This window comes from Marmota monax, unplaced genomic scaffold (assembly GCF_021218885.2).
Source record: "Marmota monax isolate L192 unplaced genomic scaffold, Marmota_monax_Labrador192_F-V1.1 WCK01_AAM20220418_F8-fsc00101, whole genome shotgun sequence".
NCBI classification, from domain to species: domain Eukaryota; kingdom Metazoa; phylum Chordata; class Mammalia; order Rodentia; family Sciuridae; genus Marmota; species Marmota monax.
The window spans coordinates 2,453,195-2,466,048 of record NW_026692786.1 but is presented as its reverse complement, the minus strand read 5'-3'; the positions used below and the strand labels follow the sequence as shown (position 1 = coordinate 2,466,048).

Genomic DNA, 12,854 nt, shown 5'->3' with positions numbered 1-12,854 from the left:
CACCCACCACACCTGACTCCCACATGGCCCCCAGCTACACAACATGCAGGAAGCCTCCTCTCAACTCCTCTACCTTCTCTACTCCTGCAGCCCCTCTCCATGCACAGGCTCCTGCTCAGGAGATGATGAACCCTGCCTCCACTCCACCTTGAACTAAGGACTTTCCACCTCTCTACAAATCCTCTCCTTCCCCTTGTGAGGGAAGTGAGGCCTTCTAATGAGACAGAGACAGGCAGGCAGGCAGAGGCACAGGCGCACGTGCACATGCACACACAAGCATGTGCACACCGTTCCCTCCCTCCCCCCCTTCTCCCAGCCCCCCCCACCTGCCCCTCTTAACTAGCAGCTCCACTGAAAACCCCTCCCCTCCTCGCTCCTGTCTCCCCCTCCTCCTGACAAGCCTTTCTCATTTCCCACCTCACCTCCTTCCCTCCCCTCTTCAGCCCCAGCCACTCTACCAGCCCTCCTCTCACCCCCGCCCAGATCACAGGGCTCCCAGGTGCCCACTTGGCCTGTTCTCCCCCTCCCTCTGCACTTTGCCTTCCGCACCTGCTCCTCAAGACTTGGAGGTCCCCTGGTACCTGGAGCCCTGCATGAGACAACTTCCACTGTGTCCCAGCTCCATGATTCTCCTGCTGCTGAACGGCCATGGACGTCATCCCAGACACCTCCCTCTGGCCCACCCATGGCTCCCCACAGGACCCAGGACCAAGGGCTGCCATTCTCCCTGGGGGACCTCACTCTGACCACCTCTGGCCCTGCCTGCTCCCAGACAGCATCTGGGGATGCTGAGGAAATGCAAATCTTCTCGAGCTTTCTCTTGCTGACAATCTTTCAGTGGCCTCTAGGTGTCCTCAGGATGAAGGTAAAGCTCCTGAGGCTCTCCAGGCCCTCCTTCTGCTCCCCAACACTCGCCACTGCTCTGTCTCCAGCCTCCTCCCTCCTCTGCCTGGACCTTGCTCTTGCCCTTTCACCTAAGTTGCCTCCAGCTCCCCCTGGAAATACTCCTTTCCCAAGGTTGGGGAGGGTCTCCTCCATCCGTGACCGTAGGCTAAATCCCTTCTCTGTGCTCCCTGGGCAGTCTGTAGGAATCCTCAGAAAGCGCTCACACTTCTAATTTCTTTAAAGTCTCTTCCAAAAGGCTAAAGCCCCTAAGGGCAAGGTCCCACAGTGCCAGAACAAGGTAGCCCAGAGCAGGCATACAGAAACAGGCTCACCACACCGTACAGACTTTGCACCCCAGCTGGAAACTCTCCAGCAAGGAGAGTTAATGGCCTCAGTTAAAATTAAAAACAGATTTCCTTCTCCGCCCCACCCCGGTGGAGTTCATCAGGTCAAGTGGAATTCTGCACAGCTCCCAGGCCAGCAGCAGCTCCCAGGCCAGGCAGCATAGGTACAGCCTCCGGGGGGCCTCTGCAGCCCAAACTCTCACCACAAAGGCAAGAAGAGACAGAGCCCACACTCCCAGGCTCCCCAATGCCTCCTTCCATCCTCCTGGAGATGAGAGGACGGCATATCGCCAGCCCAAGGAGAAAGAAGCCTTGACCCACACCACACCTGATCTTGAGCACAATGATGTGTTTTCAGCCTTTGAGGTGGAGTCCTGCTTTCTTTTGTGATTTTACTTTGGGAAAGGTGACACACTGGGCCTCTGGCTGGTTTACCCAGGACTTTCTCCCCCACACCCTTGGATCTCCTTTTAAAAAGAAAAAGAATTCAAATAGAACCCAGGCAAATTATTCCACAAAGGCAGTTCTCTGGTAAAACTGGCCCGGCTGTTCTTTGGGCTGGCCCAACTTAATCCCAGCTCAAACAGACGTCTGTGTGTGCTGGCTTAACCAATTATCCATCGGGGGCTCTGGGCCTGCAGTCTCGCCCAGGCGCCAGGGAGAGAGGAACCATTCCTGGCCCAGTTATCTCTAAGACACAAGCCCCAGACACTGTTATGATTGCTGCAGAAATAAGACTGTCCAGCACACTGCCTGGTTTCGATCCATCTGATGAAGCTAATTCTGCCACTCCTGAGTAAACAGGACTGAGAAAGGAGGATTCCCAAGGTTCTGTAGACCCACCATCCCTGAGAGAGGGATGCTGTCCCAGCCTTGTGTGTCCACAGAGGTGAGGAGTGGCTGTTACAAGAATTCATAAGGCTGATATCCCCATGAGAAGACCAGGTCATCTCCTCCAGGATACAATAGAGAACCACAGCTCAGGACAGGACAACACAGATGTCCCATAAGAAACTGGGGAAGAAGGCAGCTGAGGCTTTCCAGATAGGAAGGAGGTGCCTGGTATAGGCTGGGAGCCAGGGGCACCCCTGGGCTTCATGCCAAATCATGGGTTCATGGCCATGCCTGCGAGCATCATTGCACTCAAACAGAAAGGTGGCCACCTCCACACGGGGAGGTTGAGAGAGTGAAGGCTCCTGCCCCACCCTGTGCCCAGAGTTTCCTGCTACTGGGTAGAAATGACAAAAACTGTATTAGGCAGAGATTTATTTGCACAATCTTTTTGGCCCTTAAATATTCACAGGTCACAAAACTGCCTCTGGGCATTAAACCCAGGATTAAGACATCAATTAACTGAGGTCTGATTGCTCCACTGATTAACACAGTAGTGAGACAGGATAAAGTATTTCCAAAATCACTCTCTGCGCATCAAAGTGCCACCGTGCTGAACTAAACCCATTTGAAGGACCTGGAAATTCCATCTCTCCTGGAAGACAAATGTGCACAGCATGGTTCTGTGGGATCCAGGTGGGCAAGAGTTCAATACCACAGGACTCCCCCTGCCCCCTCCCACTCCCAAGCAACAACCATCCCTTCCACATCCCAAGATGGAGCCATACAAAGAATAAAATCTCAGAACAATAGGAGGGACAGAAAAGAAATGGGTCGGGTGGAATTACACCAACCTTTCAGAAGGCTCAATCAATAATTCTCTCAAGGAACTAGAGCCAAGCTCAACCCAGAGCACAGCATACCTGAGACCTGGCCCAGGACAGGCCAGTGTGGATGGGAGGTTCACTCCACACCTAGATTATCTGTCCCCCATCTTGATGTTCCCACATCCTGTCTCCTGCCTTCTGGTTCATGATAACTCATTCTCCCTCTGCCCTGGGAATCCCAATTTCCATTTGACTTTGTCTTCAAATGGAAGGTTAAATGCCTACTTATTAGGAGACAAAGATGAGTTACTCTACTAGAAAACCTTTCATATGTGCACCAAGAATGTAGGTCATCATCTACTTTTCTAACTTGGGACTTGTTACTCAGAATGTAGGGTCCTGGGGCACTTTGCCCCTAAGCCGTTCAAGGCTTACCATCTCTTGTGTTCACAGAAGGCAGGGGAGCAGAAATAGATCTGTTACCCACGGCCTGTTAAATGCATGCAGGACACTTTCACTCAGTGTAATTAACAGTTCTAAAACCGGTGTATGACTCAATTGAACAGTCGCACTTAAAACCCAAGAAGGCACACGGCAATCGCTGATACACTTGCTCTTCTGTGACACTTCCAGAGGTACTTAGCCAGAACCCAAAGCACTGAGCTATTAGACGGTATGAAGGCCTCTCCTTTTATTTCCTACCCTACCTTCAGATCAATTTCATCATCTGCAAAACGGCAAAGTAGAACCACAGCCTAAATTATGGAAGTGAGATGCCTGCTCTTATTAAATTTCAACTTTTGACCTACACATTCAAACTGCAATACCCAGCACAAGAAAAGAAATGATCGGTTATGATCTCATGTTTGTGGGGAAGAGTATGATTATAGAGGAATTTACAGGAAATCAAAAAGGCCCTGCTTGAGAGAATGGAAAACAATAAAACAGTCACACAAAGGAAATGAATGACAACCAAACAAAAATGAGAAAGTGTGCTTCCCCAGGCTGGGAGTCTGCTGTTGTCTTCCAATCAGACAGACTCGGGGAACAACCCAAGCCAGCTTGGAGCTGGGGTACGCATGGGTGCCACGGAAGCTTTGTACACAGCCCCTGTTCTCCAGCCCTGCTACACCCTGGCCTCAGCCCAAAATCCATTCTGCTGACTCCAAGAACCCCATACTTCCAGTATAACCAGGAGTGGACAGGGAGAAAGGCTGGCATTCTGGCAGGTCCTAGCTCTCCTGAGCTGCAAGGGCTGCACAAGATTCTGGAACCAACAGCCTGGACAAGTCCCTAAACTCCCTGTGCCTCAGTTTCCTCATCTGTAGCATGGGAGTAACTAAGAACCTACCTACAACACCAAATGAATCAGGTGGCACGCCCAGTGCTCAGTACAGTCCCTTGCACACAGGGAGCCTCAGCAGTCAGTATTTGGCTCGTGCTCTCATTCAATCCTTGCTCCATCCACCTCCTTTGCAGGTGAGCAGTGGAGGCTGGGTGCATCTCCGCATCCTCACGGTGGGCTAGGTGTTACTACACCTCCACTTTTCAGATGAAATAGTCAAGCCTTGTAAAAAGTTAAGTAAATTCTGAGGGTCACATGCTGGGGCTAGAACTCAGGTGTCTGGGTTGACAGTTTCCCCCAAACAGCTTCCCTCTATAGACAGAGAGGGTGCTGAGAGCATTCAAGACCCAGGAGCCCAGATGCAACATCATGGAAAGCCCATCCTCCCCAGGAAATGAAGGACCTGCCCAGCATTCTACCCCGAACCCTTCCTCATTTACAGGGCAAGGGCGATGTTCGAGGCTGCAACAGATCCACGGAGAGCCGCTGCATCACTGCAGAGGCCAAGGTCTGTGCTATTAAAACACACCCCTGAGGCAGCAAGGACAATGTGACATTTCTGAAATCGTTCTACTGCCATCAAATGCCAAATAAGTCCTTTCCGCTGCTCACTTTAATAAAGTTGAGAGGTATTCTATGAACGCAGATTCCACCTCAGAGCCTTGGAAATGTCACTTGAATTAAAGCAAGCTTGCTCCAAAGTGACAAACTAATGGTGCATCCCTCAGGGAGATGCTGGAGTGCACAATCCTGTCACAGGCTCCAAAGCGCCCCCACTATAAGCAAGGGAAAGTCACAGTGAGGCAACATGGATGCACGTGGGCCTGTTCTGCCAAGTTGGGGGCTACCGAGAGGCCAGGCACTTGTTACTTAATACAGAAAGAAAAGGTGGCCATGAACTTGAAGGTCACAGCCCCCATCCTCACAGTGTGTGGCTATGACAGAAACCAGGCCGGGGCTGCTGAGAGACCTAGGTCAGCCCACCTGGCTTCTCTGGAGGGTCAGTGGACTCAACACATCCCAAGTAAGTCCCAATATGCCACAGCCTCCCCTTCCAGTCATCCCCATTTCAGTGAAGTATGATCCCACTGCTCAGGGCAAAAACCCAGCCACCTTCGCTCCACCATCACAGCTGGTTCCTCCCAGGAGTCCCCGACGCAATTGCTTTTTCTCTCACATCTGTCACCATACCCCTTCCATGGCCACCTGGATCCCTGCAACAACAGCCTCCTCACAGGCAACCTGTTCCCACTCTTCCCCCACAGCTGAGTCTCCAGTCAGAGGCCAGAATTGTTTTTGGAAAGGCAAACCTGATGCCACACTCTCCTGCTTCAACCCTTCAGGGGTTTCCTGTGTTTCCCATTTCTCTCAAGATAGAGTCAAAACTGGCACCAAGACTGGCCTAGTCACAGCTCACCTCTCTGACCACCCTTAGGCTGCACCTCCCTGCCCCCATGGCCACACAAGGTGACTACCCTTTCTCTGGTTCCCTGAGCTAATGTCTCCTTGGCCTGGATCACTCTCTCCCTCTCCAGCAGCCAATTTCTGTTAATCCTTGGGTCACGGTATTGGTCCCAAGCTCCAAGCTTAGGTGAATTACATCTTTCAATTAGATTTGGGAAGATCAGAAGCGAAAAGTCTACATATCTCACCAGTGAGTGACAAGGTGGCAAAGGCCCTGCCTCATCTCTCTTTTACATTTACAGTAAGTCCAGTCACGCAGCAAAGAAAGAATGCCTTGCTGCTATCGCAGAACACCTTGATGGCGTGGGAAGAAAATCAGTGGCAATCAGATTGGAGGGTCACTGCCAGGGCCCACAAAGGCCATGCCCAACCTGAGAGGGCTTGACCTCCAGGCACCTAACAAAAATCAGGTGTGCTACAGCTAAGGGCTGCCTAGGGAAGAAAGAAGCCACACACACACACACACACAAAAAAAAAAAAAAAAAACATGTATAATGGAATGACACATCTGTCAGGACACCTGTGCAACAGGAGGAAAACATGTTTACCTTTCTGGCATGGCATTGTGTGTGACGTTCACTTCTGTACTCTGCACTACCTGCCTTTGCTCTGAGCTGTGTATGTCTGACTTATGATGGAAGAATTCTGAAAACACTGGCATGCCTAAGGGCCTGGGTTCATCCCCAGAAAACAAACACACACACACACACACACCAAAAAATAGAAGAAATGTTAAGTGAAATTTAATTGATATTCAAGTGACTCATGCCCTTTTGAAAAAAACCAACCAACCAACAACAACAACAACAACACCCCAAAAGAAAAAAGAAAAAACAGAAAAGGCTAAAGGAGGAAGTTCTAGGGACCAGCTTTCTGAGTTGGGTAGGTAGAAACACCAGGGTCTCCTGTCTCCTTGAGCTGAGTATAACAAGAAGCCAAGTTTCCCACAACCATACTTACCACTCAACGATCTCTGGGTGAAGAATGGTGTTGTTGACATTGAACCTACAGAAAGAAAATAAACAAAGCCCATTCGGTCAGTAGTCTAACATTGAGAAGTACCTCATTTAATACACACACACCATGACCAAGAGAGGCCCCCAATGAACTTCAAGACTTCTTGACCTGCAGAAGACCTGCCATTCAGTTCCTACAGCAGACCCGGAAGCCCAGGGTGTATCCCCCAAATGCAGCTTCCCCTCCACCCCCACAATGCAGATACCAGAGCTTCTGTCAAGCAGCCAACATATTGGAAGCATCAGAGAGAAAACAGAAAGCAATAGAGAGAATATTTGAAAAAATAATGGCTGAAAACTTCACCAACTTGACTAAAAAAAAAATTAAAACATTAACCTACATACACATCCATAAAGCTCAATGACCTCCAAGTTAGATAAATTCAAAGATATCCACTCCTGGACACATCATATTCAAACTGTGAAAACACAAAGAATACAGATGGACCCCAACTTATAATAGTTCAATTTAGGATTTTTCAACTTATGATGGGTTTATCAGGACGTAACAAGGAATAACTACACTCACATTGATTCAACTCAACATTTTTTTTTTTTTACTTTACAAAGGGTTTATTGGAATATCACCTCAATGTAAGGTGAGGAACACCTGTATCTTAAAAGCAGCCAGAGAAAAACAATTCATCACATACACAGGATCCTCAATAAGATTAATGGCTAATTTCTCATCAGAAACTATGGAGAGCAGAAGGCAGTGGGATAATGCATTCAAAGTGCTGAAAGAAAAAACATTGCCAACTAAGAATTCTACATCTAGCAAGACTCTGCTTCAAATCTGAAAAATTAAAACATCTCACATAACAAAAACCAAGAGAATTCATCACTAGCAGACCTACCCTGTGAGAAACAGTGAAAAGAATCCTTCTCACTGCAAAGAAAGGGCACCAGAGAATAACTTGAATTCAAATGAAGAAAAGAAGGACACTGATAAAGGTAACCATATAGGCAAACACAGAGACAGGACAAATGTATTTTTCTAAGTCCTTTTTTCCTCCCATCTGACTTAAGAGAAAACTGCAAAAAATAATAACTGTTGATATGCACAAAATACACAAAGATGCAATTTACATGTAATAACAGCAAAAAGGAGAGGGAGGAAATGGAAATCTATAAGGGCAAAATTTTTGTATACTACTGAAATTAAATTGCTTTTAATGTAAACTAGATTTTTATGTTTAAAGTTTCAATTGTTATCTCTAGAGCAATCCCTAAGAAAATAACTAAAACATACAGAAAATAAGAAAATAAAAATTGAACAATAAATAAATATATATAAAGCTGGGTGGTACAGTGTTTGCTTAGTAGGTGCAAAGCCCTGGATTCAACCCCCAGAACCACAAAAACAAAAAAGGAAGGAAAAAAATCAAACACAAAAGAAGGCAATGGGGTCCCTGGTCCCCTACTCCTCACTCTCTTTTATGTTGGCCATGAGATGGATGGTTCTGCTCTGCCACATGCTCCCACTGTGATGTGCAGACCCAAAAGCAGAGGGGCCAATCAATCAAGCACAGGAGCATCTAAAACTCTGAGTCAAAATAAACCTCTCTTTGAAAGTTGATCATCCCAGGTATTTTGTTAAAGAGACAGAAATCTTAACAGAGACAAGCATATAGATAAACATAATAAAATTGTAGGTCCCAAAATAAATCCATCCATTAATGGTAAAGTGGCCTTTTTATTCAGTGGCATTGTCATATTGTTGAACAATCATCACCACTACACATCTCCATAACTGTCCAGCATCCCATTCCAAAACTCTGCATCCAGTAAGCAGTAACACCCCCATTTCTCTTTTCCCCCCAGTGCTGGTAACCACTGTTCTATTTTTTTTTGTCTCCACGAATTTGGCTACTTTAGTAACCTCATATATGTAGAATTATACAATATTTATCCTTGGCAAGTTGGATTTTGACAATCCAATAAATGTGAAGACAATCTTTTCAACAAGTGATGCCGAAACAACTGGATATCCAAATGAAAAAGAATTAGGTTGGGTCCCTACCTAACACCTCGTAAAAAAAAATCTACCACACTGAATCAAAGACCTAAATGTAAGAACTAAAACTATACAATTCCTAGAAGAAAACATGGGTTTAAATCTTTATGGCCTTGAACTAGATTTCCTAGATATGATACCCAAAGCATAAGAAGCCAAAGAAAAATAGATACTGGACTTCATCAAAATTAAAATTTTTGTGTATCAAAGATACTATCAGGAAACTGAAACGACAACCTACACAATGGGAGAAAAAATTCGTGAATCATCAAGAGCTGCTACCCAGAATAAAGAATAAAGAATTTTGAAAACGAGTTTAAAAAAAAAAAAGCACCTTAATAAAAAATGGGTAAATGAGCTGGGTGGTGGCACACACCTGTAATCCCAGCAGCTCAGGAGGCTGAAACAGGAGGATCGCAAGTTCAAAGCCAGCCTCAGAAAAAAAAAAAAAAAAGTGATGTGCTAAGCAACTCAGTGAGACCCTGTCTATAAATAAAATACAAAATAGGGCTGGGGATATGGCTCAGTGGTCGAGTGCCCCTGAGTTCAATCCCCAGTATCCAAAAAAGAAAGAAATGGGTAAAGGGTCTGAATAGAAATTTTTCCAAAGAAGATAAACAAATTGCCAAACAGCACAAGCAAAGATGCTCATCATCAATCTTCAAGAAAATGCAAATAAAACCCACAAGATATTACTTACGGCCATCTGCATGGTTATAATAAAACAGACAATAACAAGTACTGACGAGCATGTAGAGCAACTAGTGCCCTCATACGTTGCTGCTGGGAATATAAATTGGTCCAGTTGCTCTGAAAAATTATTTGGAAATCCCTCAAAAAGTTAAAGGGCTACCACATGACCCAATAATTCCACTTCTGGAGAATTGAAAAACATGTTCACCCAAAAACTTTTACATCCATATTCACAGTGGCAATATTCATAATGGCCAAACAGTGGGCACAACTCAAGAGTTCATCATCTAATGAATGGACAAAGAAGATGTGGCAAATATTCATTAAAAAAAGAATTTTTTTTAGCCACAAAAATAAGCAAAGTATGGATTCATGCTATAATACGGATAAAGTTTGATATTTTCCAGGTGAAAGAAGCCAGACACAAAATACTACATACTGAATGATTTCATTTATATCAAATGTCAGAGCAGGTTAATCCATAGAGACTCAGGGTAAAAGGAATGTTGGAGTGAGAGGAATGGAGGAATGAGAACTGTAAAAGAGCACAGGGTTTCTTTTTGGGTGATGAAAATGTTCTAAAATTGATTGTGATGATCATTGCACAACTCTATAAACACACAAAACTCACTTAACTGCACACTTTAAATGGGTAAGTTGTAAGGTACATGGATTGCATCCCAATTAAATTGTTTTAAAACTTACTGAACTATGCCGATAGTAAAAGTTATATAATGCAAATTTTACTTAAATAAAGCTGATTTATAAAAATTAACAAAACAGAAAGGAGAAATAGATAAATCCACAAACATAGTTGAGATTGTCACATACCTCTGATGGTAATAAAAACAAGCAGAAAAATCAGGAAAGATATACAAGACATGAGCAATACAATTAATCAACCAGACTCAATTGGCATGCAGAACACCACTGCCAACAGCTACAGAATCTATGCTCTCTACAAGTGTATATCATTTATATACTAATAAATATCATAACAATCACATGCTAGAAGTTGAAACAACTTTCAAAGGGATGAGATACTAAGAATATTCATTGAACACAGAATCAAACTAGAAATCAGTAACAGAAAGGGAAATATATAATCCCAAGTTGTTTAGAAATTAAGCAACAAACTTTAAATTCCCTCTGTTCAAAGACAAAAATCACAGTGAAACTAGAAACAAAAATATAAAATATCAGCTGTGAAATGCAGCTAAAGTAATTTTTAGAAGATAATTGACAGTCCTAAATGAATAGAGAAGAACATTAAAAATCAACAATTTAAGCTTCCATCCCAACAATGTCCCTTTCTTCCTTCCTAAGAAGCTAGAGAAAGAACAAATAAAACCAAAAAAGATTAGGAGGAAATTTAAAAGAGCACAAATTAATGAAATAAAACAGGAGATGAAAAAAACGTCAAAAGTTGCTCTTGGATAAGATGAACGTAACATAAAAGATGACCCCAGGAGACAAAAATTATTAGGTCAGGGCACCTCTCTGACCCAGGAGAGCCATGTGTGACCCAGAGCTCAAGCTATTGGAGAGACAGCTGGGGAAAAATGATGTGGCCCAATAAAGTAGAAGTCTCGGCAGAGGAGACTTGGCAAGCCTTCAACTCTCGTCCAAGACCTGCTCCATCTCAGGTTGGGATACCACATGCAAGCACATGCAAGGCTCTGAGCTCCTGACCTGCAAGCCAGGGACTCTCCATGGCTTCACTACTAGTGTTTGAAAACACCTAGGTAATGCCATGGTTGTGAGGCCAGCAGCCTTGCTCTTGGCTGAGCCAGCTGACCAAGAAGCAGGGAGAAGGGAAGAGAAAGGCAAGCACAACCAGCAGGTGAAGAGGATTCCAGATCTGATTCCTAACTATAAGCAGGACTACTTGATTCAAAGTCAACCTAAATGCTGTAGAATCAAAGACCTACTTGTGAAATATCAAAGAGGCTAGAGGCAGCAAGGTAGTTCAGGGTGAAGAACAGAGTAGCAGACAACATAAATCAAGACACAACACAGACACTGCTGCCCATTTTGCCAAATGTCACTTTGACCTTAGGAAAAGCAATGGCCAATCTACCTGACAGCCAGACAAACTAGCAAAATTTCACTTTACACAATATGTATGCACACACATGCACAAACACATAAACAGCAGTGACCCAGCACAAAATGACTCAGAGTACGCGCGCGCACACACACACACAAAGATGGGCATATGCTTAGAAAAAATACACCCAAGTGTGTACACAATAGTCATATGCTTGAGATACACACAATAGACGCTAGTCCCAGTCTTACCCTATCCATGGTCAGGGGGACATGTTCCAAGACCCTCTATGGATACTAGAAACCACAGAGAATAGGGAATCTTATCCTATATATACATATACATCTATGATTAAGTTTAATTTATAAATTAAATACATAAGAAATTGACAATAACTAATAATAAAGCAGAACAATTATACAAAAAGACAGTAATAAAAATTCCAGCGTCATTACTTTTGCTCTTTGGGGCCATTATTAAGTAAAATAATAATGAACACAAACACTGGGATACAATGACAGTCAATTTGATAAGTAACACAGCTACCAGTGACTAACGGTTGGGTAGCATGTGTAACATGGATACAATGGACAAAGTGATGACTCATGTCCTGAGCAGGAAAGTGTAAGATTTGATCATGCTACTACTCAGAATGGCATACAATTTAAAACTTACGAATTGTTTATTTCTACAATTTGTCCTTTAATGTTTTTGGCCCTCCATTGACTATGGCTAACTTACCTCAAAAACCAAAACCACAGAAAGCAGGGACTACTGTATATGGCCAAACACATAGATACAGGTTTATACACACAAACACACACTAAGTTACATAAACTTAGAAGCATGTGAACAAACACAGACACACACACACCCATTTGGACAAGGATATATTCAGATATACACAAAGACCCAGATCCAGATAAATAGATACAGATACACAGACTCCTATAAACTGATGTATATACACAGACACACACAAATGCACATTCAGCCACAAAAACATACAGAAGGAAACACATTCAGATGCACAGAAAAGAGTTCAAAAGACAGTATTGATGGGTTTAATTCTGGATAATGAAACTTGAATATTCCATATTTTTACCTCTGTGCTAACAGCATTTTTCTATGATGACTGTATATCAATTATATAAAATCAACAACAAAACCCACCAATGGTCATAAGAAAGCAAGAATGTCCTGGAAGAAGACGGTAATTTCCTGGTACGCTCTAAATATGGGGTAAGCAATAAAGGGGTGAACAGGGTGGGCCTGACTTCCTGCGTGGGCCTCTAGCTTCAACCCTGGAGGGTCTAACCCAATGCATGAGGCAGACCCCCAACTCTACTCCCTGCTAGGGGGTGGGGCAGGTTCTCCCCTCA

General features: G+C 44.2%; 1 protein-coding gene across 1 annotated transcript in view; it reads right to left on the bottom strand.

Annotated features, from left to right (window-relative positions):
* The window catches only part of Pepd (peptidase D), a 115,158-nt gene that overhangs the window by 73,522 nt on the left and 28,782 nt on the right, over positions 1–12,854 (bottom strand). Inside the window, exon 7 of the mRNA XM_046447917.1 lies at positions 6,657–6,701. Coding sequence (XP_046303873.1) covers positions 6,657–6,701 — 45 coding nt within the window. The remainder of the gene's footprint in view (positions 1–6,656; positions 6,702–12,854) is intronic.